The sequence below is a fragment of the Branchiostoma floridae genome, chromosome 10, assembly GCF_000003815.2.
Source record: "Branchiostoma floridae strain S238N-H82 chromosome 10, Bfl_VNyyK, whole genome shotgun sequence".
Lineage (NCBI taxonomy): Eukaryota > Metazoa > Chordata > Leptocardii > Amphioxiformes > Branchiostomatidae > Branchiostoma > Branchiostoma floridae.
Genome location: NC_049988.1, coordinates 7,363,905 through 7,391,818, shown reverse-complemented (window position 1 = coordinate 7,391,818; position 27,914 = coordinate 7,363,905). Strand labels below are relative to the sequence as shown.

Below are 27,914 nucleotides of genomic sequence, written 5' to 3'. Positions count from 1 at the left end.
TGTAAGTATGGTAAACACTTTAATTTGTTCTTGGGAGAAATACATAAAAAGCAGTGATCACATGCTGTAAGTTTTAAATATTGGCAGTGTTCATATTTTCACGTTTTTGTGTTATAGTATCGTCTTAACCATCAACTTTTAAAAAACAGATAATTTACAGTACCTTCATTATTCTCAAAGCCGGCTGTGACGTTGACAACATCAACTTTAGGGATCCTTTCCTCTTTCCACTCTGAGTCAATATCTGACTTTCTCCTTTTGGGCATTGATTCGTCAGTTGCTTCGTCTTTCGCTTCAATTTCTCCACTTGCTGCTTTCCTTCTCTTACTCTGAGAACGAGTATTAATGTCAGTGTCTTTTTGGTTTTCCTTGAAGCCTTCTTTCGCATCTGGTTGTTCCTCTGCCTTGTTTCTTCCGCCATTCTGTGGAGTTGCTGTGTTGGAATGACCTGTGGATGACACCTGATGCTCTGGTTCCTCGTCAAGGTCAGGCAGTTCATCATTGTCATCATCCGACCAGTTACACTCACGATCTTCCTCTTCTTCTAATATGACAGGTTGAAAGTTGTTTTCTTTCAGGTCTTCCCTTGTAACCCTTTCTGGTGTCCAAGTTTTAGACTTCACAGTCTTGGTTCTCTGGGTCAGTTGTGTGAAGGAGGTGTCTGGAGGAGTTGGAGGGACAAGATCATCCTCCTCACTGTCATCTTCATCTTCTACAGCATCCTCTTCCTCTTGTCCATCTTCCTCTTCAATGTCTTCCATCTGAAGGTCTTCCTTATCATCATCTGTAACATCGTAGTGTTCAATTTCATTGGATTGCTGAATTAGTCCTTCAAAGCTAGCTTGTTTTCCTACCACTTTCTCAGTAGGCTTCAAGTTGTCAGTTTTAACTTCTTCCTTTCCTCTTTGTTCTTTAAGATGACGTTTTGAGTTGGTCTGTTCAGCTTCGCTTTGCTCCAGTTTCTGTGTAACTGTCTCTTTCGGTTCGTCGCTGCATTTCCTCTCCTGTTTGCCACTGTCCGATACCCCTCTACTGAGTCGAGGACTTTTTCTCTTCTGTTGTGAAACTGTTTCTGCACCCCTTGGTTTCACATTCTCAAGGAGAGAGACGCTAGCTTCTGTATTTCCAGAATCTGGAAAAGACTGCTGAAACATCATACTTGGGGATGTCACTTTCGTTCTGGGGGTAGCTTCTGAATCTGAAGCCTTTTGCAAATTTGAGGATTTCCTTTTTCCTTTCTTAGTGGGATTTTCTTCAGTGTCTGGGACCACATCTGAGTCTGTGTCAACTTCTGGTGTGGATACCTGACTACACACTGTGGATACTTCACTCTCTGGAGGACATGACTTGGGTGTGTCCTTTTCATTGTCTACTGCATCAGGAGGCGTAGCACTAGACTTTGGCTGAGACTTGGTGCTAGTTGGTAGTGACTTCTGGACACCTGGAGTAGAAGGTGTGTTCTCTTGAGAGTTGGAACAGATAGATGGCGTATTCTCTGGCGAGCTAAGTTGCGAACTTCGCCTTTGTATGCTCAGCCTGTTCCTGTCTTTTGCTGCTTTCTATAAAAAAATGAAAACAGAGGTTCTGAATCATGATTGTTAAAAAAATTGATACACTGTAACAAATAAGATATTTCAACACAAGTCAACCTTCTCTGCAACGATAGCCCCTTGGTATCAAAGTTCCATTGACAAGGTTGAAGAGAAATAAACTTATGTCTAAAAAAAGTAATATTAATTATACCTGTCTATTAATCAACATGTTCTTAGACAAAAACAAAACCTCCATATATGTAGTTACTTCATCAGAATTATTGTTTGTGATTATGGTAGTTAGATACACAACAACATCAATTGACTAGCTGCTGTAGCTTCCTTTACAAATGTGTGGATCATGGGTTATAGAAACAGAAATGGGCATTACCTTTCACACCAAAAGGTGTGGTAGGGAACTTAAACTAACATTTGTATGCCTTAAAGTTTACAAAAGGCTGAAGAGGATTGAGCAAAGTTCAGTTTCAATCAATCAAAAGTACACAGATTTGTTTCCTTACTTGACCGCTGGTGCTGATAGTAGCTGGTAAGACAGGAGGTGTGGAGGGTGGGGGAGGGGTGGGGGGCACCTCCCCTGGGGTGCTGTCCCTCCCACTGCTGCGGAGTGATGCTGGGGTCCTCCCACTGGCATGCCGCCCAGGAGACTGTATGTCAGATGCTGCTGCATTTGGAGAGATGAAATATAATCGTTAAAACAACAGAATGTAATAACATGCTACATGTACAAGTCATGGACTTAGACACCACAGACCAAGTAAAACGTTACGACAAACAGTTGAAGGCTTTTCCATTTAAAATATCATGGGGTAATCAGGAACATTTTTGGTCCACTTTGTGTTGAACACTATTTTTCATCTTTAAAACCCCTCTGCATCCATTCAAAGCATCTCTACCCTCTAATTTCACATTGTATATTTAGTTTATACATGCATGTACTTGAGGGAACATCCCTTTACAGGGCTCGAAATACCACATGCATATGCAAGTTTGTGCAAGTAAAATTGGTGTGGTGCAAGTAAGTTAAGACCAAACTTGCACCAGTGCAAGTTACTTTTGTCCTCTAATACCTGACATTAGAAAAAGCTTACACACACCGAGGATATTGTCTGTCATTGAAAGGTAAAAGAAAATAACACTGAATAAAAAAAAAGCCTAAATTTGTTATTTCTAAATTTGGTTAGACATCCAGGTAAACAAATCCATCTCTACAATGCTAATGTTCCTATGGTGCTGTCTTACCTTGATTTGCATATGAGTTACATTTGCATACTAATTAGTGACTTTAATATGTTCAACTGGTTTTTCCAGTTATATGTATTGTATTGAGTTGTTCTACCACTTCATTCTGGAGATGCTTAAGAATAGTTACTGTGATGGATGTCACTCGATGAGTCCAGAAGAAATCTATGGATCTTATCGAGTTGTAGACATTGAATTGTCTTTAATTGAGGCTAAATTCACAGTTTTTATGAAACAGTTTGTACAATTTCAAACCAAAAATAAAATACGCTACGGAAAAACAAATATCCAAACATGTGCTGGTCTTTACCGGTATGTATCCCCATTTACTCATGTACATTTGCAAATTTTCAGAAGAGGAGATAAGGGGTTAACAGTTCACTATTTTGGGTTGTGCAAGTAAGTTTCTTTTGGTGCAAGTTACCTTTGGCTTAACTTGCACAGGTGCAAGTTGACTGAAAAGTGTATTTCGAGCCCTGCTTTATAAGGACCAAGCAATTGTCGGTTCTACAAAATGTAAGTCTGTTGCGAAGGAAGACAACATTAACCAAGGAGGTTGAAAAAGGAACCTCCTTGCATTAACCATCTCTCTGCTGCCTATTGCCATAACCAATACAGATTTGGTGTTAAACATCTACCTTTGTAAGCTAATGGTTAAAGAGAAGTCTACCTTTTCTTAACTTGTTCTGTCTCTGAGACTGTTGGCTCCCCTCTGAGAACTCTGCCAGCCTGTGAACATCAGCTACCACTTCCACTAACTTCCCGTCAAACTCTGTAGTAGTCTCTGACTCTAGTATCACACCACAGTCTTCCATACTGTTCTCCAAACTTCTGTCTTGGCTTGCGGGCAAAGATAAGATTTCCTCATCGTTTCTTGAGTCAAGGATGCACCCTTCTCCCCTCTTGTGTGATCTTGTGTTGCTCGCCACACCTGCGAAGTTTCTCCTTGGAGGAGAGGGGCTAGCCAATGTTATTGTATCAGGGATATTCCTGACCACATTGCCAAAGTCTTGTAGTATGTTTCTCTTTTCTTTGTTGCCAGGATGAAGATTTCCCTTTCCTGTTTTGTTCTTGTCTTCATTCATAACTTTCTCAGTCCTGCGCCTTGGACTTCTTATCATCTCTTTGTCTTCTTTATCCAAAGCTTTCTCTGGGCTGTGCTCTGTAGTTCTGCTTGTATTTTGTTTTTCATCTTGCTCTGGGTGATGCCTTGAATTCACTATTGCATCTTGTTCTGCATTTACAGCTCCAGCTAGGGGTTTATGTGTGCTGTGTCGTGGACTCCTCCTTATGTCTTGTTCTTCCAAAGGTTTCTTTGGTCTACGTCTTGGGCTACTTAATACATCTTGTGGTCCATCCTTATCTTTCTCTGGGCTGTTCATTCTGGGCTGTTTTATGTCTTGATCTTTGCCCTTTCTGTTAGCTGAGGCATTCTTGGAACAGCGTCTTGGACTCCGCCTTATGTTTTCATCTTGTGCTCTTTCAGACTCCTTCATATTTTCTGGTTTGTTGGAGATTTTGTCTTTAGTCTGCTTCAGTAAATCTTGCCAGGATGGTTGAATGATGTCCTCAGAGTTTTCCGTCTCTGGCGATGAAACTTTTCCAGACTTGGACAGTTTTGTGTCTTCCCCTGTCTCCCTCTGACTTGTGTCTTCCTCTGTCTTCTTCTTATTCAAGGAGGTCTTCCTCTTCTTTTTGCCAGCTTGAGGAGACATTATCTGAGTGCCCTCTACAGATGGAGGGATAATGTCAGTGGAGTAGATGCCTGGAGTTTCCTCCAATGAACAACTTGGTTGACAGGCAGTAAGGTCAACATCATGCTTTTTGTTCTTCACACTGCTTGAGATGGGCTCTGTGTTGGGGTTTGACTCTGGAATAACTGATACTTCTGTATTATCCTTCTCTTCACCAAGGACCTTTGTATCCTGGTCCCTTTCTTCTTGCTTGTCTAAGTGTGCTTGGGCATCCCTAGATTCATCCACATTTAACTCGTCAACCGTTTGGTCTTCCACATTCTCCTGACCATTTTCCTCTTCACTATCTTCATCTTCTCCAGCCTCTTCTCTTTCTATCCATCCTGTTTGGATCAACAGCAACTCCCTTTTCCTTGCTTTTGTCCTTTTCAGCTTCTTCACTTTACCCCGTTGTCTCCTTCCCTTCTTCTTTCCTGCTTTCTTTCTGTTGCTTTCCTGGCTGTACTGAAACTGGTAAGGATCCTGAGGAACTGTGTCTTTTGTTGTCACAAGAGGGAGATGCTTCGGAGGTTCAGCTTCCTTCACGGTCTCAGGCATCTTCTTGTTGCGTCTTGTCTGTCGTACGCCAAGCGATTCTCCCATGTTGCCAAGAGCTTTCTTGTTAGTTTGTTTTTCTGCAGCGTGACGTTTTCTCATCTGCAAAGCCTTTGGTGACGTTGCATTTTCCTTCATGGCAGTTTCTTCAATGTTGACAGAACCTTCTTGCCTTGTTTCCAATTCCTTTTCAGATGTCTTTTCTTCTTTTGCAGTTTGCTGTCTTTCTGTTTCTTCCTTCTGCTTCTTAGCAAGCTTATCTTTGTCAGATGTTCCTGCATCTTGGGGGATATGTTCACACTCATCCTTCATGCAATCTGGTCTTGACTGTTCTTCACCATTTGTTTCACCATCTTCCTTGTCATTCTGATTCTTCCTTACATTAGTCTTAGTCTTAGATGAAGATCCTGCTTGTCTACTGCTTCTGTCGGACACAGCATTCCCAACATCTACAAGGACATCTTCTGCACTCTTCCTTGAAGAAGATCTTGTCCGCCTTGGCCTTGCTTCTTTTTCCTCTGTGACATCACCTTGACCTCTGCGATCTCGGGACAAAGACCTTGCCTGTCGGGACTTTCTGGAATTGTTATCCTTCTTCACTTCTTCATCCACTGGTGCTGAAATTACATCTCCTGCATCCACTACTTCTGTGCAGTTATCTTCTTTTCTTGATGTTTCATCTTGGGTTTGATGTTCCTTGTTGCAAAGATTGCTCTCACTTTCTAAAGCCCGGATTGCTGCGAAGATGTTGTCCTCATCCTCATTTTGCACCTCTTCAAGTCTCTTCTTCCTATCCTTCCTTCTCTTCCTCTTCTGAAGGTACTGCTGTGAGAACATGCCTAGCTGACTGAGTGTCTGTTCATCGAGCTCATTGAGATCTGCTGCGATCTTCTGTTCTTGTTCCGTCAATGCTACAGACTTCTCCTTGGTTGGCTGTTTTTCCTGATCTTGATCATCATCACTTGGGTTGTCGCTCTTTTCAGGGCTGTTGAGGAGTTCTCCATTGCTTGTGAGGTAAACACACATGTCATCTTCACTATTGAGTACTTCTTCTCTCTCTCCTAGACTTGGCAAATCCTGCAAAGGATGTAGACCTGTTGCACTACAGGTTTCCTTTGTAGAAGCTTTTGATGTTGTGTGGTTGTCTTTAGATTTCTTCTTAGTCTTGCTGGGGAGTTCTTCGGCGATAGGGTGCAAGACTTTGGCGGAGAAGTCTCCGGCCATGTCCTTGGCTCTCCGCCACTGTTCCTCAAGACCTGCAGCCTTCTTCTTATGGAGTAAAGTTTTCTCGCGCCGGGACGAAGCTGTGAATGAGATTGGGCTTGCATCAGCACTGAGTAACTTCTGCCTAAAAATGTAACAACTCATGCAACTACGTTTCTTTGCAAAATGGGCATGTTCACAACAATGTAGGTGATCACAAAAAACTCTTCTTGATCTATTCCAATCTGTTTTATTTCATTTTTGTACATCATCCTCTTCCACATTGTATGGAATATCGTAATAAATTTCTATGTCATCATCTACAGCATGCAACTTTCAGAAGCATGCAAGTTATCACCAAAGTCTGACAAACTATGGGATTTTTCTACAAAGATGAGGTTTGATTTTCCCACCAAAAGGCTTTAAAAGTTGCCTTTAAAACCATTTCTGCCTAAACACAATCCTCTTACTGATCCCCTGTACCTTTTTAATGGAATAGCCTACAACTACATGTGTAACAACACATTAATAACAAATCACAGACATACCAGGTTTGCTGTAGCTCTTGACAAACAGTTTCTCTTTTCTCTGCACCCATCGGTCGATGCGCAGCTGACTGCTGCTTCCTGAAGACACTGTCATCTGGTCCTCCCTGTCGGCAGGATTTCTTTGCTTCCTCTTACGACCTTGTTAGATGTGAAACGTATATCATATTAGACTTGTAATCTTGCCTTTTAGACTAGTGACAAATCAATGATGATCTTTTTTCTTTTTCTTTAAATAAATCAACGCAGTGGTTCTTTACTTGAATGTAAGTTCAATTTTGGGTCATTTGAACTTGATAAGGATTAGAGGACTGATTGAAAGCTTGTTGGTAAGCGCTTTATTTTGGGTACGGATATAGAGTTTAAAATTGTAACATAATCAGTGGTCCTTTTTTTGCATTTTTCGTAGTGCCTTCAACACAATATTTTTTCCTCGCAAATATGCTTTCATCACTTTTGTAGTACAGTATTTTCTCATAGCCAATCTAAAACAGTGCAGAAAGCCTATTTCCAAAAGAAAATAAATACATACACAGTATAGCAGGCATTTTGTTGGTCTTGCAAACTATTATCACATCTACAGTACGGTATATAAAATGTAGTATGATACGTCATTCAATGAAAACATTGCTTGCCGTTACGTATGCTTGCTAATCTGGTGTGTTACGCTGAGTAGTATCTATATCCGTTAAACCAGGCTTTTAGCTAGGATTTTATAATAGGGAGTCCAAACTCATTAGAGAGTCGCGGTAAGTGACTATTGTAGGGGGGTCTGGGGGCATCACCTTCCAGGGTGCAGAGTTTTTGATGATTTTAAGTTAAAAAAGTGCATTCTTAGGTAATCCCAAGAGGAAAAATACTGTTCCAGAGGTCACAGTAGAAGACTGTGACCACAGATGACCTGGTAGCATCCCTGGTCAATCAGAATTTCATGCTTGTCAGAGGATTTACTCCTCAGTGTAAGGGCGTCCAGGGGCATCAAATTTCTTGTTATTCTAAGAAAAGTGCGTCCAGATGACTCATTGACGCATGCCTGGCTAAAAGCCTGCGTTAAACACAGAATATGTGAGGGAAGCTTGTTTTAAAAACTCAAAAGTCAATACAACAACCTGTCATATCTGTAGATGTTGCAGGCAATCTAAAAAGTATGTTACAATGATAGCCAAATCTTTCACTAACCAATCAATAACAAGAATACATCTGGTGAAAGAGATAAAACTTTTCACTAACCAATCTACATTGATGATACATCAAGAACATCACACTAACCTTTGCTGGATACAGATTCTTTGTCAGCGTTTGTCTCTGCAGACTTCCGTCGCGAGCTTCTTCCCTTCCCCCAATCCGGGTCAGACTGGCCAGGCTTCCATGATGCCTCCGAACAGTCAGTCATGCTAGCAGCTAAACAAGTGAACAAACAAAATGGAGAAAAACATTTAGTCAAGTGTCAGATTGTGCTGGTGGAGGTTTTTCCCCAGCAAACCCCCCTCCCCAGAAAAAATACATTTGTACAATTTTGGGTTTGCATGACTCAACATTTCAGATATTCATTTATTTATATATCAAGGTTCTCCAATACAGTGGAAGGTATGGCGGAACAGGTGTTTCTTCCGAAAATAATTTAATCAGGTTGGTAGATCATAGGACATAAGACTTTTCTTTTACACAACCAGCAGGTTAGAAAAACTGGTTGTGTAAAAGAAAATGCTTATGTCTTGCATGTGTTAGAAGACACCTTTTCAAGGCCACCATACCCAAATACTGAACATTAAGACAATCCATCCAGGCCTTCAAGTGTTATGCTGTCCATCCACACACAAACACATACACAAACACTACCAAAAACATAACTTACTATCAAAGGTAATAAGTTTAGTACTAAGTGGAAGATAATGGACACTACAAGTACCTGAGGCCTCCCCTTCTTCCTGATCCAAGTCTTCACAGTCTACCTCTACATCTTCCACTTCTTCAACCTTCTTAGCTGATGTCTTCGTAGGTTTGCCTTTAGAAGGACCAGAAGAAGACTTAGGAGACTTCTTGTTCCTGTTGTCAGCTGCAGGAGGCTTTCTTCCTTTCTTCCCCCTTTTCCTAGACTTCTTCTTCCCTTTTGCATGATCCTGCTGGCTGCCTACATGTAAGTATTCCAAAACATCAACAAGGTTTAGAAAATATCTGTGTAATCCTTACAAGATAAAATTCAGATCAACATTTCAGGGTTTCTAATTCCATGGTGAACTTGAATTTTGGAAAATGTGCATTTTCAAATTGAGCGACCAGTGCTTAAAATAGCCTGACTAAATCATGCTTCTAGCAGCCCTGGTCAGGCCCCTAAAAACATGATAGCCAACACCTCTAAGTCAGGAGATTTTTGAACACCTTTATCCTATTGACTTATGCATAATGTACTAACATGGACCAATCACTGTCTTTTACCTTTGTGTTGGAGTTGTGATGACTGGTTTCCATGGTTACAGAGAATACTGAGATCCTATTGGTGACCCTAGGAAAGGGAATTGTCCCCTGAATTAGAGGTATATGACCTGTCTGCAAGAGATTGTGTAACACACTATCTTTCTGAAGCAAACAAAGACTCTGTACGTTACCTATGAACTCATATGGATCCAGGTCCTCTGTGCCCCCTGGTTCTGTGGCAGTTGTGTTGTGGTGTTTCAGCCAGAACTCTACCTTCTCCTGTGCCTTTACCTCCTTCCCTATGTCTGCGGGAACTTCATCTTCAACTTCTGTAAAAAATTACAGGAGTTTGAATCAGGGGCCGGTACCGGTACAAAAAATTCAGGTCCAGGTCAGGACCAAAACCTGGACCCTATTGTCAGTGAAAACTCCTGAATGGGCAATACTCAAAACAACGGTCCATTTTGCCATTCTGCTGGAGTATCTGACGTTCACTGGCATTTTGAAATCCCATTTTCATGTAGACAACAATAACTTAGTAACTGTCTTCTTTTAGACCAAGTTTGACAATAGAAACTTGGTAAAAATGGCTATCAACTCTTCTGTCCACTGATTTTTTTTCAGGTCCAGTTTTTCTGGACCGGTCTCACACCTAGTTTGAATTAAACTGTAGGCTGACTTTTGAGCATGTTTTCTCTGGAAGGTATTGAGTTCAGTTGGAATATGCAGAGGAATATAAGCACAACACGTAGACAGCACTTGGAGAACAGCAAACCTATATATAGCAGAAATTTGGCAGTTTCCTTTCAACTTTGTAATTTTACAATTTGAAAGTAAAGTACTGACAGAGGTGAGTACATCTCTGGGGAACTTATTATCAGAAAGTCTTGGTTATGAATCCAGACCAAAATTTTAGGTGTTTTCATGCAAGGTCCTTCCAACAGAGCTATCAAGTAAGGCATACAGTGTTTATATCTATTGTGTATTTATTGTGTATATATCCGGTATATTCATACCTCTAATGCAAGACACAATTCACCACTTAGTTTGTAGATATACAATGTACTAAATTACATCTACATATCAAAAGCCACATGTTCTCTAGTAACCTTTGTGACAGCCATCTGAACCAGGTCATTGACCTTATTTCTTTGGAAGAGAAGAAAAGGAAGGGGAAGAATTGGAGCAAAAATGATATTATGTTTCCTTTCTGTGAAGGATAAAATAAAAATTTCTAATAAGTTCTATGCCACTACTTCACCTTTATCCACAGGGGAACCTTTTCATTATGTTTTAAAAACATGATATTTAGGGAACATTGGATGGTGGTTTAAAATTGCAATATTTTCAAAATATTGCAGTTTAAAAACACTGTCTGTATACTTGATTAGTTGACTTCCTTGAATACATTGTTTTTGAAAACAACGGATATAGCTCGCCCCACAGATAAAGGTGAACTTGCGTTATACTATGATAGGCAATTCTAAGAAACAACATGTCTTCACTGTTGACCTTAAGAAAAGAACCAGTCCTGACCTGTTGTCAGAAGGTCGACGGCCATCTGTTCCTGGTCCTTGCTAATGTCCAATGGTTCTGCCTCGCTGATGGTGGGGCCGAGTGTGTCCGACTTCTGGTCATCTCCATGGGGTTCCTGGTCAGCATGACTCCCATCATTGTGATCATGGCTTGTCAGTAGAGGCTTCTCACCAACCTGGTCTTCTTTATGTTCTTCTATTGTTGGAACTTTTCCTGAGAGAAAAGAAGACAATTTAGTTCACTTATGAGGGCTGTCTCCAGGACCCGTTCCTCCACCCTGGGACGGAAATTTGGACAAAATTTCTACCCCATTCGTCCCCAAAATCTGAACTCCAGTACATAAAATTAATGAAAAGGTGTTTTCATACATATAAAATGACAGATTTTACAAGGAAAATTTACAACCTTGGCTCAAAAACAATGAGAGGGACGGGAAAAAAATTAAAGCTGGAGACAGCCTTGATTCAGGATGCATTTTCAGTATCTTACACAACTTTTAAGTTTTAGAAATACTAATAATGTGCAAACTCCATAGGCAGTTCAATTTCTAGTGGCACAAACAGAGAATAACCTTTTTGAGCAAGAACAATAAGAAAGGTGGAAGAGAATTTTAGTCACATTAGAATCATCTTAAAGTAAAACAGAGATAATGATGATGAAACCGGAAGGCTGAGTTGTTCCAATTTTTCTTGAGCTGACCACAGAAGGGATGGTGTCTTACTCCTAGTTTTCTTTATATCAAATACATCAGGATATAACTTTTAATTTTGACAGGAGACTTCTAAGGAAGCTCTGAATATTATCACAAGAAATGTAAAATAAAATGGAAGACAGAGCTGAAATAAGAATTTATCACAAACAGTATGCAGGCAAAAAATAATTTTTTACCCCAAAATCATATTATTAGTGATCTACGCTTACAGTCAAATTTCGAATCCACTAGAAAACAAAAATGTTTTGATATTTATTTCTGACCTCCAGAATTAAGAACTGTTGTAGATTCCTGAATGTCTTTTGCTCCACTTTGCTCAAACAGTCCAAGCGAGGCCTCCCCAAGCACGTGCAGGAGCCTGCCATCTTCTGCCGAGGGGTCGGCATTTCCTGTGACATCATCATCACCATGGCAACCATTGGTCACATGACCATCACCTGATACACCTGAAATTTACATTTGAGGCATGTTAACATGATTTTTGCTTAGTTACATGTATACTATTGATGCAAAATATGGTCTATGAATAAATGAATCTGAGATACAGTGAAAAAATGAAAGACTACATGTATAATCACAGTACCTACTTTACATCTTTTGCATATTTGTGACAATTCACAGGTGCAAATAACATTTCTCAACAGCTACAATTGCAGTTCTGTTGATTCAGACCTTAAAATCCTCAATAAAAGTACTATGGAGAACCACTTATATTTCCAGGTCTTTCATTTTGTCTCTCAGTTTAATGTATTACCTGAGAGTATTAAAAAAACATCCTCACAATATTGTATTTTACAGTAAACAATTAGCATGCTGCTTACCTTTTGTATCAATCTTTTTGAACATTAAAAAAAGGGAAAAAATTCACTACACTGGCATATCTAAAGTACAGAAGACTAACATAAAAGTATCCAATATTTTGTCTTCTACACTAGGTGCTTTCAGCACGACAATGGTTAGACAATGGTTACTACTGGTATAAAATACAAATATCCTCATTACCTAGGGAATTTTCCACCAAAGCGGACAACAGTTCTGCACTGGTGACAGTTGGCTCTAGATGACCGCTGCCCTGTTCACGATTACTGGAGCGGCCGTCTCTTCTCGGGGCATGCCTGGTTCTCCGAGGGGCGGACCTACGATGGGCCTCGCGGTTTGGCGGGTTGTTCAAATTCCTGTTTTTTCTTCCCTTTGAGAGTTCTTGCACTGGGAAGCCATGACTGCATGTAAAACAGAGAATTAGATTTGTCTCATAGATACAGAATTCATAGATTGCCAGGCATTAACTAAGTCTTAGGCCGACTTTACATTTGCGTTAGCGGGACTGGCGAGAGCGGGACTGCGAGAGCGGGAACCCTGTGTAAAGAGAGTTCCCGTTAACGTTGTCCCGCTGTCTTCAAATTTTCTCCCGTCCACTCTGTAGTGTACACCCGTAGGCTCAGCGGGAGTCCCCGACAACTTCAAACTGTGTATAAAGAGAACTCGTCGGGCTCGCGTTAGCGGGAGGTCAGGGTTTAGCATAAAGCTAATTTGTAGAATTCTGCATCACACAGTGTGCCCTGGACAAACTTCTGCCAAAAGGTCGCCGGTAACCTTACGTAACTACAAATCGTCCGGTTGATAGGATCGCCACCTCGTGCCAAAGCAAGGGCAGCGGGGTAAGCAGGGTGAATTCTAGCTGGGCGACGTCCTAACAACATCTCCCGGTATCCCAGGCATCTCCTGCACGCTAGCCTTGCTCCCTGCCTCATGTTGGACATAACGCGAATGAGACACGTAAAGAAAAACATCTGAAACACGGCAAGCAGCAAATGTGGTGGCGGCTCTCCCGCCATATATTTGAATTGCGCCTTATGTCACAGCGGCAGGCTTTTAGCCAGGCATGCGTCAACGCGTCATCCGGACGCCCTTTTCTTAGAATAACAAGAAATTTGATGCCCCTGGACGCCCTATTCTGGGGAGAAAATCCTCTGACAAGCATGAAATTCTGATTGACCAGGGATGCAACCAGGTTATCTGTGGTCACAGTCTTCTACTGTGATATCTGTAACAGTACATTGTGTATTTTTGCCTCTTGGGATACCTTAGAATGCACTTTTTAAACTCAAAATCATCAAAAAATCTGCACCATGGAAGGTCGATGCCCCCAGACCCCTCCTACAATAGTCACTTACCGCGACTCACCAGTAAGTTTGGACTCCCTATTATAAAATCCTAGCTAAAAGCCTGCACAGCGGGTCAGGTAAGGTCACTACCGCATGCCCTAAGCACCACGGGTGTCCTTCCAGATTTCCGGCCGGTGTGTAAAGAGGTCCCGATAGCAGCGTCCCGACAGCGGGAAATTTCACCTCTGACGCAAAAAGCATAATGTAAAGTGCGCCTTACAAGTATTTTTTTTAATCCCCAAGCAAACCTGGTCTCACTTTTAAGGAGAGAGAAAAAAATCAAATAAAACAAGTGCAGTTTTAGCCTCCAGACTTGCTGTTAGAGTTCAGTGCCTGAACAGAAAAACAGGTTATTTTCCTCTATTACCAGAAGGTTTCCATGGCTTGATTTCCAGCAAAATACAAATATGTGATTTCAAAATGTTTCCTAGCTACTGGGTAACAAAGGGAAATGATGTCAATTTTTTTTTTAAAATGGGGCTATTTCAAATCAAAGAAAAAAATGAAGAAACACTAACCTAATGTTAATATTCGTGGTTGTCCTTGGTGCTGAATGATCATCAATTGGATCTGAAAAACACAAAGTAAGAAATTGAAATGTAAAATTGATTGCTACTTTTCCCACTTAGCAACCAATGACAATAGAGCTGAATAATTGGTTAATAGGTACTTAATCAATTAGTTAATTATATTATCACATGGCATACACCTTTCTTAATGTAAACACAAGGTAAAAAATAGACATGTAAAAATGATTGTTACTTTTCCCAGTAAGCAACCAATGACAATAGAGCTGAATAATTGGGTTATAGAGACTGTATTTGCTGTATTATGTTAATTATGTCAATGCTACACACCTTCCTCAATGTAAACAGGAGTTTCCTCAACTTTCCTCTTCTTGGCTTGTCTGATGTTTCGTCTGTTCCGGACCTGTACAGTTGATGGCACCCCATTTCCTTCTTCCTACATGGGGCACAGTATCAATGCTTAGTTAAAGACAGCAATAGACAGGAAATTATGTTTTCTCAGGTACTAGTAATATTGTTTAGGTACAGGTTCTGACCTGAATGTCAAGTATACCTGTACATGTACCTATAAAAATTGTTTTCACATAGTTAAGGTCAATCATTTCATTACTTAAATGTAAATTTGTGCATATGGACAAGTCCAGACCTGGTCCCAATTCTGTCATGTTTTAAGAGACTTTAGCAATGATTGAAACAAACCGATTGAACTGACACTGACCAAATACCAACTTACATTTTGTCAAGTGCTTTAAAATTGTAATACCATGTACAGTATATGTGCGTGGATATGCACATATATGTTTTTTTTTACATCAATCAAGTAAGCTGTATCTTTGTTACAGGCCAACTCAAGTTTTTTGATGAATAAACAAATTGACCAAATTAAACACCCACGTACCAAGTTTAAACCCTGTAACCTTCATACATGTTCATGTACCTATTGTACCTAATCATCAAAACAACCAACTACCCCACGTTGATACAAACATTACAAAACATCCTTGCAAATGGCAGGAATACTAGAGTCCATTCCAAGACACCATGAGGGTTTTTAAGCAATATTCATAATTAGTCTGAATTATTTTGAATAAAAGAATATCTGAGCCACAATAATCAAATTCTTTTCCAAAAATTGACTAAGAAAATACTCATCTATTTGAATTCCTTTGAATGTTTTAGAAACATTTTGAAAGTAACTGTACAAAAATATCTTTATTTAGAATAATTGTGAAACCCCTGTGTGATTATTTCACATTTACAAATATTTACAAATATTTTTAAACCTTGCCAAATAGTAAAATTAGTTTATTGCCCCCATAAAAGTAAGCCCTATTGCTGCATCTGTATATTTTTAGATTTCACTGCTGGGCACTGGTGGATCCTTTGTGGTGGGCCATTGTTGCATGGCACCCAACCATACTTTGCAAGGATGTGTGAATTGCTATCTTCCTAGCCCACCGAACCATTTACAAAAAATGGTAGAAAATGGTAAATAATGGTAGAATACTGTAATCATTATTTAGAAACCATTAGAAGTATCCAATTCCACACCATGAATATTTCCAAAGTTTTACAGGACCAGAGAAATATTTATAGAGTTGAAACAGTGTTCAAGATATTTCTGAAGAATAAAATGTTCTAGACATATAATTACAAAACTTTAAAATCAATTCTAAACAATGGCAACAAACATCCGCATGGTGTCTTGGAATGGACTCTACTTAAGAAAGTTCTTAACCCACCCTACTCCTCAATAATATCCCTTTTATAAGTCTGGAAAATGGATACTTGGAAATTCATAACAGTTACCATGAATGTACAGGTAAAGGAACACAGTGCTATAATAAACACAAGCTTTTTAATATTAAGAAGGAGGTTGAAAAAGGACCTCCTTGATATTAGTCTGTTACTTTGAAACTTTGAAACTTTATTAGAATAACCATTAGCGGTGGACCCTAGGGTCCACCGCTAGTCTTCCTGGTATTCATTCACAGAGACAATACATTATACAAACATGGTTGGCAACTAGACAAGTCACAAACACATCTAAATCAATAACATATTTACAATATACATAATTTAAAAATTGACAATCCTGTCGCACAGTGCTTGTAACTACTGGTGGAAGTATTTGTGCAAACCATCCTTAAACACTCTCAGGGATTGTGTGGATTGCATGACAATTGGAAGGTTATTCCACACACTGACAGCCCTGTACATGAAACACTTCATCAGTGCGTTAGTTCTAGGTTTCTCTAACAGAAAAGATTGTTTAGCAGCAAAACGGGTTCTGTAACTATGCAAGTTGTTGACCGAACGCAGTTGCCTACTGATACAAATAGGTTCGTTTGTGAGTGTTAGTCTGTTACTAGTGTGTTTTGTACAATGTTTTTTGTGAGAACATAGTCAAGGGATTGAAGGTATTGTTAATGTTATTGTTACTGTATTAATACCATACATGAAAAAGCCACATTTTTATGTCAACAAACTACCAAATTTATATGCAAATACATATTCACAGTGGAGGGCCTCTGCCACAATTAAAACCACTGAGGCTACAAAAAAGGGAAATTTTATTTTGCAAACTGTAGGGCATCTAGGGCTAACTACCCTATTTGCAAAGAGAGCAAGGCAATGAAAATTTTATCAACTTAGGCCACGTTAATTTGATTATATGGATGACATCCTCTAGGAACCCCAAAACCGATGAGATTGCGAGTGTGTGAATAAAATGAAAGTTTCACCCTCCCAAAAAAGTTGCTTTCATTATGAAACTAAGTGATCAAGAAGGTTGAACAAATGATTGAATACACAGCATATGGTACACCTAACAACGAATTCTTCATTTTGGTAATTTCACATCTTTTTTGATCGATGTTGAATTCCATGACAGTGGAACACAAAATCATATCCAGTTGCTTGAGTAACTACTTTTTGGCGTACCTTATTACCTGAATGTCTAACCTACATCGTCGTACATTGGCAATAAGTTTTTTTCAATCCATGGCAAATATTTGCTTATTTTGTAGCTGCGTTGTGTGGCTGCAAACTTTTTTTTTGAAACAGCCAAAAAATTGATGCACGTGCAGATGATAATGTAATCAAATCAACGTGGCCATACCACAGGAAACCTTGAGGATAGCCTCACATTTATTATTTCTATGCTGGTGACTTTGTTCAACTAGCAAAGACATAAACATTTTTCATACCAAATAAGCAAGTCCTGAAATTTTCTGGTCACAAATTACATTTTCGAGGGTCGAGGCGAATTCTTCACTACACAAGAATTAAAAGGGCCTGTCAAAAAAAAAAGCTAAACACATTTAATTTGGTTGTTGCAAAACAGCACGTATGACGTCAGTGTTGCTAGGTGGGCCTGTTGTTTCATGATTAATACATTCATTTTACACCAATGCATACCTTTCCTGGTAGTCACACAGACAATGAATAAATTTTCTGGCAAGTGTTTTACATTTTCCTGGGAGCGTACGTGCTGCATTGGTGCTAGTATCTCCACACTTTGAAGAAACCTAAGCCCATCGTCTAAACGAGGATTTCAGGAAAACATCGCTGTGACATCGCGTTAGAAACAACGGTACACGGACTGGAAAAACGAAGAGATGTGGAAGCCATCCATGCGGCGTTTGTTTCCAAAAACGTGACACGAAAAAGAGGATTGATTCATTTACATATTGGGTGGAGGAAGATAGGTCTGCGTGCATCTTACGTGCAAGTGACGCACATCCTGCAAACCGTTTCTGAAAAATATTTTCAGAACACCAAGTAAGCCAGAAAACAACGTTATAAAAGGTGTGTTTTAAGTCTTTCTCGCGGTGATCAAAACGTTAACAGAAATTTCCCGCCAAGAGGGACCTTGGTCGGCTTAAAATTGATTTACACACGAGAAAACTACAATGCGGACCAGAAAACAACAGGAGAGGACTCTCCTGGCGGCATTCTGCCTGGTTTTGGTATTTTGCGGAGGCACGTTTGCGGCACATGGATGGGAACTAACTGGAGGATGTGCCTACTTGAACTTTGAGGTAAGCTGCTCCTTTCATCATTTGAGAACGAAGAGGGATTAACCATGAGAAATGCATTTTATGTCTCAATCTAATATAAAATGAACGATCAGGAGAATTGTACAGCTAGTCTAAAGAAAGCATTACAATGTCAACAACTGTTACCCAATTTCTTCATTGCAAGAAGGTTACAAAATCTTAAAATTGAGAGTCAAGCATATCTTTTCCTAAAAAACTATTGTACCACATTGTTAGGTCCTTGATGACCTGCAAACATTGGGAGGTGATGTGCATGCCGAAAATGTCCATTTGAGCTTGCAGATTTGTCGTGTATTTTCTATTTTTCTGCTGTGTAACAATGGCTCTATGGACAGTTACGATGTTTTTAAAGAGGACCTATGAAATATCATTTCAGATCCAAATGATTGGAGAGCTATAGTACTACATTGTAGTAGAGTTCTGTGTTCATTTGTTCATTCATTCAGATCCAAGTAGGGAGGCATGTTTCCTTCTTGTTTTAAGTACAAGGTATATTGTTACAGGGAGGGGCTGCTAGCCCTTCCCATTTAATGTGGCACTTCTGTACATGACCCCCATTTTAAGTCCCTTCCAAAAGATGGGTGCAGCTCAGAGATACTCTACCCAGCATTGAACTGGGGGTTTCTGTTTTCAACTACAAACAAGTGACCGTAGGTAACATAGTCTGTGACGTCGGTCTGGTATATGTTGGTTGTTTTGTCTTCTTTGGTGTGTGACGTTGTGCTTATATCCTATATGATTCTTTTCATGGCATTAGATATATCGTTGTATCTAAAGTTGCTTAATACTTCTGTGTCATGTGAATCTTACTAAACAGGTATGGATTGTCCGATTGTGAGATAACATGTGGCCAAAGTCTAAAAGATATGGTGACGATAAGTAACCGGATGGTCTAATACACAGGCACATTCACACACAGACACACCTACAAGACCGACAGACAGACTGACAAACGCACCAAGTATTAACATGTTTCTGTTATGGACGTAATAAGCATGAAGCACGGAATAGGACCTTGATGTTTCTTAGTCGAAGTCCGGGAATATAATATGGCTAAACTTCATTTGGGACGAGAATTCTTACACGCTTCATTGCAAACGGCGACAGGAGGCATTTGATTGACAGGGTCATTAGTGGAACATTAGATGTCGGTTCCCATGTCCCACATACGATAACACACAGCTGTTGATGATGAACTGTGCGATAAGTTTTTAACTAGTGTGAAGCCATAAGGTAGCATGACACAGTGTTAATGGGTGAATCCCGGAGTCCATGATGCTGGTACATAAAGTAGTACGGATAAACTTGTTGAATAAAAGGTAGAAAGCAAACGCGCGTAAAATTGATGCACATATCGCGCAGCTGCTTGACTATACCCAATTACCGCAACGGGCACCATATGCAGACATGGGCCAATACACTGTGAAACGTACAATTTGCAGGGGTGATTTCTAAAATAATACATACATAATAAAAACAGCTGCCGAAAAAATAAAACACCTTGCATCATCGTCCAACTATGTGCAGAGAACCTGCCAAACCACAAACGTATGCGACAACGGGAACATGCAGATATAGATGCGAACGCGGGTTACATTGACGACCAGAGAACATCACGCATCTGCTTGCAATATCTCAATTACAGCACGACCCATATACAGGGATCTGGACTAATACACCAGAAGATGAACAAATTGTAGGGGAGATATTTTTATAAAATCCATAATAAAACCAGCAGCCGCAAAAAAAAAACAACGTGCATCATCGTCAACCCCAGTGCAGATGACCTGCCAAACAACGTACGTATGCGACAACGGGAACATGCAGTTACAGCTGCGAACGCGAATAACTTTGACGATCAGGTAACACCACGCATCTGCTTGACAAATTCCAATGACACCATGACCCACATACAGAGGATCTGGACCAAAACACCGCAAGACGAACAAATTGTAGGGGTGCTATTTTTATAAAATCCATAATAAAACCACCTGCCGCAAAAAAAAGTTCACGTGCATCATCGTCAACCCCAGTACAAAGGACCTGCCAAACCACATAGAATTCAGACAACGGGAACATACAGATACAGCTGCGAACGCGCGTAAACGTGACAAAACTAAAAGTCTGTCGACCAGAGGGTCTGGTCACAGACTAATAATTAGAACTAGAGGTTCAACTGCGACCAGTTGAGCTACAGGGACATCCCTACTTGGCTTTTAGCCAGGCATGCATCCAGACGTTGACTAAACACACTGTTCTAAAAAAATAAGAAATTGGACGCACTAAACATCCTTACACTGGGGAGTAGATCCTCTGACAAGTATGAAACTCTGATTGACCAGGGATGCCACTAGGTCATATATGATACACTGACAGTAATTTTCCCCTCAGGATACCTCAGAATGTACCATTTTAACTTAAAATTCTCTCAAACCTCGAAAAATGGAAGGTCAATGCCTCCTGTTCCCCTTACAATGCTCGTGTCTGTAGCATTCGTCGCATGGTGAATCTCAGTCAATAAGAAATTTCGACCCCCTACAATAAAATCCTAGCCTGTAATCAATCTGAAAGAGAAGCCGACTTTTAACCGTAGGTGGCGGAGCTGCGCTCAACGACCATGCAGCTCCAGTGGATGCCTCTACAGCAGCGAATGGCTCAGACCAGCTGCCACGTGAGCCTGACCATCCAGCACACCCATCCGCGCTACATCTCCCAGTGTAACCCCACCCTCAACTCTCATCTCATCACTGGGCTGCAGGCTAACTCTACATACACCGGTATGTTTCCTTCTCCTTCTCTCACAAACTAAACAAGAGTCGGAAGGACACGAACCTCCGTTAACTTTAGTAATCATGGTGTTTGCTGTGTGGGCTATGGTGTTTGGTACCCTCTTTACAAGGAACAACAATTTCTTTAAAACCCGCTTACATTTAATATTTATCACAACACTAGGTAGTAACCATCGCAGTGGCCTAGCCTCTGCTTAGTTTCTTATATTTGTAGCTCCAGCTGGCAAGAGTTTGTGCTGTACAGGCAGGGCTTTAGCCAGCTCGAAATTTTTTCCCGTCAGCCAATTACAATCGTCGCGAAAACCGCGAAAATTAATTAGAAGGACTGAACTGAGACCTTGAAAAACGGGTTTTAATGAGATTATCGTATGCGAAAGGGCGCCGACACACATTGTCAACAATCATAACAATAGCAAAACAAACAGTGTGTGGCTTTTACGTCCCCCAAGCCGCCTGTAGCTTCCACCAAGGATTTTTGTCCGTCAAGGTTGACGGATTGGTTTTAAAATTTTTCCGTCAGACGCAGCAAATTTCCGTCAATTGACGGAAAAACGGACACTGGCTAGACCCCTGTGTACAGGCTACCATTTGGTAACCAACAGATATCTTAATAATGGACATATTTTGACCAGGAACTAAACTCTTGTTTATTTCAAACATTCAAACAGTTCGAACACCGCACCTACGAACAAATGTTAACATCACTGTTTAACGTCAAACGACCGATCCCGTTCGCAGGTGTGGATGTCAAACGACCGCAATTTAAGAACGCTACTCCACCCACAGTCTCTAAAATCCATCTAAAATATCATCTATAGTAAATATCCATCTAATCTCTAAAATACAACAATGCAATGTAACATCATCCATTCTCAGACTTGTATCATTCCTACACTTTCTCAAATACACCTCTTCTTCCAGTTTGCCTGCTGTTGGGTTGTGATCACTCCAAAGGCCAGGACAACCCAAGCTGCCAAGCAGTGACCACCAAGGCACCAGGCAACGATGTCAGCTCTTATATCCCGCTCCACTGGCAAAGGTAGGCATACCTTAGCCCTGTTCTTTGTTCTTAACAATTCTTTCCAAAATTTGGCTTCATAAAAAGAAACTGTGTGTTTGGCAATGTTCTAATACTCAACAGCAACATGTGCATCATTTGACCGGTTATAGACTTTTTTGAGTCCTGTATATCTGTATTCTTGTCCCCGTGGGACTTAGTGTGCCAGTAGACGAGAGGGTGGAGAAGGAAGTGCACAAGCCTCCTTCACCTTAAAAAGTCATGTGCAGGCCTGGCAGACAGCGAGTAACTGTCTGCCTACCATTGTCTTCCGAGACAGATGGATGCCAACAACATATCTGTAGAATGTGCATCTGTAGACTATCTTATTAAAGACTGCTGTGATAACCTTGTGGGAAGCGCACTTGTCGCAGATCACACCAACAAAAATGCTTTTTTCTCTGCTTCAATTTTTAGCACAAAGCACACAGGTATGGGAAAGAGTGTGGGAAAGAGTAGAACATAAGTGCTAATCAAACGCTACAGAAATGGAGCTAGACACAACATCAAACCTGCTTATCTTTTCTTGTGGATAACAGTGCCAAATTCAAAACTCGTCTGTTTTCGTTTCCAGCATCATTGCCACGGCAACAGCCACCACCCTGATCAGCAGCATCCTGGGTATCTGTATATACAAGTGCTGCGATCGCAGCAAGATCTACCTCCGGCCCAAACGCCTCAACCAGCGGCGCAGAGAGCAGCAGCAACACAACGGGCACATGATCATGGGTACATCATACTTCTTATTTACCCATGAAGCTTACTGTGATAACCTTCGTGGAAGGGAAACATATTATTTTTGCTCCATTTCTCTTTCCTCCTCTTCTTCTTCGAATAAATAAGGTCAATGACCTGGACCAGAGTAGTCACCATGCCATGGTTACTGGTAAAGTAGCAGACACCCATTGGTGTTCAATTATATAATGTAGCAAGTGGCAGGGCAGAGCTGGAGGGGCTGATCAGCATGTACATGACTGTCAGGGATCGAAATACTTTTTTTTTGCTACATGCAAAATTGTAAGTTGGCAAAAATCTTACGTGCAATTTGAAAAATCTACATGCAAAATACATCTAGTCTATCCTATACTACAATGATTTAGCCAGCTTCCATCATTCCGTCCTTTGGCGGAATTTTGCTGCTCAGGACAAATTTGCCCATTCTGTCAATTTTGGCGGACAGAAATCGGCACATGAAAATATAGACAAAACTTGAAATTTTGGAATGATATCCACATAATCATCATGTAAGTTTGCAGCAAAGCCCAATTCGATTATTTGTAACACCTACTGACGACTGGTGACGATCCCTGGCAAAGGCACCGTGGCCTCAGTATTTTTACTATAGGCCAGGTATTTTCAACATGCAAGATTGCAAGTTCAGAATATTTTTACGTGCAAATCTCAAAAATTACATGCAAATTGCAAGTTAAGTATGTGTATTTCGAACCCTGCCTGTGTTTGAGTAACAATGAAATTTTAATCATGTACATCAACTAATCAAGTGCAGATACCACAATACACAAAATACTGTGAATTTATTCATTTTAGAAGACTTAATTTTGCTGAGGGAAGGAGGTTTTCACTGTGACTGAAATTTATAGTTGAAACAATTCTATAGTACAGCAATAGCAGTGACAAATATTCACCGTGTCATAATTTCACGTTAGAGAGATCACTATAAAAACAAAATTTTCAAGATTTCCAAAACACACATAATATTTTTCCAGGGCGCGAGATCCCGACGATCGTTGTGCCCGACCAGAGTGGACTGGGAGGGGGTCAGATGGGAGCCAGTCGCCCCCCTAACTCCACCCCCCTGCTGAACCGTACAGCCCTGGCCCCCCTACAGGAGGAGCCAGAGTACGAGTCGGCCAGCCCTGTCATGCCGCGGGCAGCGCGCAACACGGGCAACGGGACTGACAACAGGGGCGGTACGCTACTCTAAATTCAGTAATTTTTTGGGGGACTGGATGATAGGATGAAAAAGGAGTGTTTTTTTTTCAGTGTTTGAAATTCAAGTTGCGATTGAAACAATTCTGTAGTACAGTAGTAATACAAATTTGTAATTTTAATGTTATAATTTTGCAATATTGAGGGCACCGGGATTTTAAGGGAAGTTGAGAAATTTGGTGTCTAACAAAAAAGCGTAACAACAGCCATAGGTCCAAAGTTAGAATCTGGTATTTGAATTTTCAATAGCGCGGCATTGTGTATGACACAGCCAATGACACAAGCAGAACCCCAGGTGATATGGCATGTGGGTATATTACCCAGTCCAGTCCAGTAACACCTGTATCAAATGATATCCAGCCCAGCCCGAGTATACAAAAAAGGGGTACATGTTGACTACAGAGAGAACCAGGCTTATCACTTTGTACAGTCAAGTAGTAACATGTGTTTTTATACTACATTATTAATAGTAGTACATAATCTGAGAGTGACTAATGTTGTGCCATGTCTGCCTACAGATTTCCTGCGCCCGGAGGAGCATCACTACGAGGCAGCGAGCCCTGTCCTCACCCGTGCCGCCAAGGTCACTGCCAACGAGCCGGCAGACTCCGGGTACGAAACCACCGAGGGCTGGCACAAGTCAGGTACGTGGTCCATAGAAGGTCAAACAAAATGACAAAAAAACAGTTTTACATGTATATTCTGATAAGGAGGCACTTACACCCTCATACATATACATTTAGCATGCACCGTCTTCAGTGGTATTCAAACAAATTTTTACAGAATTCCTACAAAAAAAATTGAAAAACATATGAATTTTCTGGAATTCGTACCGTCCTTGATTTATAGTAAGGATCACATGTATGATGTATTCCATAAAACTTGTATCAAATCTGTAAAATTTGTATGTTTTTGGTAGCGGATGTATGAATTTGCAAAAGTTGTATGTTTCTCTGCAGTGCATCGCACAAATATTGAGTTTGTTTGTATTCTGTAAAACTTATACCTAGGCACTTATTCTCCTAGTAGTGTAACCCTTGGAAGCAGATTTTGGAAGTGTAAATCTTTCACAGCATTGAGCTCAGTTGGAAAATATTCTACTTCTAATTTTCTATTCCCAACCACAGGTTATGCCAATGCAGATGAGGTACGAGAGGAAACAATCAACAACAACAACAGCCTGGTTCCCCCCACCGCGCCTCACGTGTATGAGCAGGCCAGCCCCGTCATGCCGCGGGCTCGCGTGGAGTCCCGTCTTCACGCTGGCTCCCCCGCAGGTCTGGGCGTGCCCGGCATGAACAACCTCAGCCCGCCCGAAGGACACTACGAGGCTGCCACACCCGTCATGCCGCGGGCAAAGTTAGGGAAAAGGTGAGACTTGGGTTTGGAAATACTGTCTGATGGTGGACAGCACTCAGAGTATGACCTTACATCCCATGGCAGCACAGTATTTCCCATTTATCAACCATACCTGCAGTTTGAAAAGGAAAGATGTTGGAGAGGGGGGTACTGTATCAATTTTCACTATTTCAAGACAATCATTCAACTTCAAGGCGTCTTTTTAGAACCGGCAAACATAACATTTGCCTACTTGTGTTTGTAAGAACATCTCATGCAACTTTGAAGTGGTCTGGTAATGAAGTAAGCTAGAGGTTAGACATCCAGGTAAATAGCAATTACTCAAGCAACTGTATATGATTTTGGAAAGTCAGATGTTTCAGGCAGATTCCACTGCCTTTTATCAGTGACACTAAAGAGATATTGTTGGAGAGCAGATTACTTGAGATCCTCAGGTCCGTCCAAAAATGGGTGGAAATTTTCAGATGGAAAATATGGTCAAGTCTTTGATTTGCAGCCTTCAGAAAAAGGACAAATATAGCCGAAGCTTTTTGACTGTTGGACATACATGTATGTAGTTTAAAATGGTTCAGTCTAATAATAAATGTGTTCTTTCTCCAGGGGTAAAGGTAAGAAACGTGACAGTGGCCCTGTCCAGCAGGCCCCCCAGACCCCTGCTCCAAACCTGTCCATCCCGACCATCCACTACGAGGTTGCCAGCCCCGTGGTACCACGTGCCAAGATCAGCATGGAACGCATGGAGAACAGGTAGGACATGCATTAACATACGAATATATTGAATTACTTACAGAGCTTCCAATATTGCATAAGACTAGAGAATGGAGAAAGTAGCTTCAACAATATCATACAGGAGGCTTTGCCCCTGAGGCATTGCTAAAAAAAGCTTTGAAATACATCCGATAGATTTGCTGCATAACACAATCAAGACAAAGTAGTCTGTTCAGATGATAGAAAAACCCTCCCTTCTCATTACAAATCAGAAAAGTATTTGTATGCAGCAACACAAATATGTATGGCTTTAAGAAACGCAAAAGAGTGGCTTGCTAAAGTACTTTGAAGTGCAAGATATTGCGCACTAGTCTATACATTTAGAACATTGGAACTTGAATTCTGAAGTGTCAGTGATAGGGTTTTTTCTTATTGGACCGGGCCTGAAAAAATTCCGTGGACCGGATGTTGGACCTTTTAGAAAAAAACAGATTATATGATCATGAATTCACACGTTTTGGGGCTTTCTGGTTGTAGAAAATAGGAAGAGCGAAGCAGAGTAGAGCTTATAGCAATTTCTACAAAGTTTTACAGTCAATCATATATATATAGTTATCCTGTAGGATTTTAGAACGCCAGTGGTCAAATATGCCACAAAGCATACTTTTTTTGTAGAGAATGGACTATTGTTTTGAGTATCGTCCAAACCTGGACCTGATCTTCTGGACCTGAACCGGAACTGAATTTTTCTGTACCGGTACCCACCCCTAGACTAACCATTAAAATAATTTGACATTTAATAGTAAAAAAAACAATGCATGTATGTTTAATGCTTTACCCTCTTATCTTTTACCTTTCAATGACTTATGTTTATAAGTTTTGAAAGTTTATGTTCTATGGAATTCCATGGGACAATAATTATTTTTTCAATCATAATTCATCAGGAAAAGTGTGGAGAGCGAGCCCCCGCAGGGTGACCCAGGCCACCTGTGCCCCACCATCCACTACGAGGCGGCCAGCCCGGTCTTACCTCACAAGGCTAACAGGTTCTGTCCTGCCGAGAATGGTGACACTTTGGGGAGCAACAAGGGAGTCATGTGAGTCGGAACGGACTTTTAACGGATCAAGGAATTGTGGGTAAACTAATGCAGCGACATATCAACACGCATGCATATTGTGTCTACTTTGTCTATGTTTTCAAGGTAATATAGATTAGCACAGGACGATTTGACAAGGAGTTTGGGACACGGATTGGAATTGCAATTATTTGCCTTGCCCCTATAGTTACCAACAGTTCTCCATTTTTTCCAGCATACAGGCTAAGGCCAGTAAGGGATGCATGAAATGTTCAGACTTTTGAAGTAATGATTCCCCAAATCTAAGTCTGATTCAAGGGTTTAGGGTTTTCATTTTTAAAATTTTGAGGTGTTTGAGGCTTCTGTACTAGTAATGTATTACAGTACGGACAGTTTATTTCTGAACAGAGATCTCATGTCCAGTAGGTGTAACATCCTTCTTCAAAAACAAGTTACTGAAAAGTACTGGTATGTTTGAGTTTTGCTGTTAGTTCATTTAAAACAAGTTTTTCCTTAGTTGAATTTAGACCAAGATTGTGTAGGGTCTGCTGAGGAACGCAATGTAAGGACATTGTGTTATAGATCTAGAGCATCTGACAAATGAAGAATGCATGTACCACAATGATGGGTTGAAAATGTCTGCAGGAAATATTTTGTATAGTATATGTGAATGTGATGCTTGACATTTGATTGTAATAAATATACGTTAGAACATGAAGCTATAGTGTGCA

The 27,914-nt window shown here is 40.6% G+C and overlaps 2 protein-coding genes across 5 annotated transcripts in view; one reads left to right on the top strand and one right to left on the bottom strand.

Moving 5' to 3' along the window:
* Positions 1-27,914, bottom strand: part of LOC118423747 (serine/arginine repetitive matrix protein 2-like) — a 46,351-nt gene that overhangs the window by 8,893 nt on the left and 9,544 nt on the right. Inside the window, exons 7-18 of one of the 4 annotated variants that reach the window (XM_035831953.1) lie at positions 14,514-14,619; positions 14,175-14,220; positions 12,494-12,711; positions 11,755-11,937; positions 10,780-10,992; positions 9,435-9,572; positions 8,738-8,959; positions 8,098-8,229; positions 6,832-6,969; positions 3,463-6,384; positions 2,054-2,214; positions 164-1,559 (exon numbers count right to left, since the gene is read on the bottom strand). In XM_035831953.1, coding sequence (XP_035687846.1) covers positions 164-1,559; positions 2,054-2,214; positions 3,463-6,384; positions 6,832-6,969; positions 8,098-8,229; positions 8,738-8,959; positions 9,435-9,572; positions 10,780-10,992; positions 11,755-11,937; positions 12,494-12,711; positions 14,175-14,220; positions 14,514-14,619 — 5,875 coding nt within the window. Of the gene's footprint in view, positions 1-163; positions 1,560-2,053; positions 2,215-3,462; positions 6,385-6,831; positions 6,970-8,097; positions 8,230-8,737; positions 8,960-9,434; positions 9,573-10,779; positions 10,993-11,754; positions 11,938-12,493; positions 12,712-14,174; positions 14,227-14,513; positions 14,620-27,914 lie in introns of all 4 variants that reach the window. The other 3 variants (XM_035831951.1, XM_035831952.1, XM_035831954.1) reach the window with 3 other exon arrangements.
* LOC118423748 lies at positions 20,611-27,360 on the top strand. The gene is made up of 8 exons (XM_035831956.1): positions 20,611-21,021; positions 21,955-22,072; positions 22,665-22,819; positions 23,818-24,021; positions 24,559-24,684; positions 25,168-25,411; positions 26,000-26,146; positions 27,052-27,360. The coding sequence occupies exons 1-8, from the start codon at positions 20,862-20,864 to the stop codon at positions 27,206-27,208; spliced, it is 1,311 nt and encodes a 436-aa protein (XP_035687849.1). The 5' UTR covers positions 20,611-20,861; the 3' UTR covers positions 27,209-27,360.

Excerpts from the sequence above, each read along its gene's own strand:
- LOC118423748 (XM_035831956.1), top strand. The coding sequence starts at position 20,862 with ATGCAGCTCCAGTGGATGCCTCTACAGCAGCGAATGGCTCAGACCAGC. Across the intron at positions 21,022-21,954 it reads GGCTAACTCTACATACACCG|TTTGCCTGCTGTTGGGTTGT; the intron begins GTATGTTTCCTT and ends CTCTTCTTCCAG. Across the intron at positions 24,022-24,558 it reads CGGGACTGACAACAGGGGCG|ATTTCCTGCGCCCGGAGGAG; the intron begins GTACGCTACTCT and ends GTCTGCCTACAG.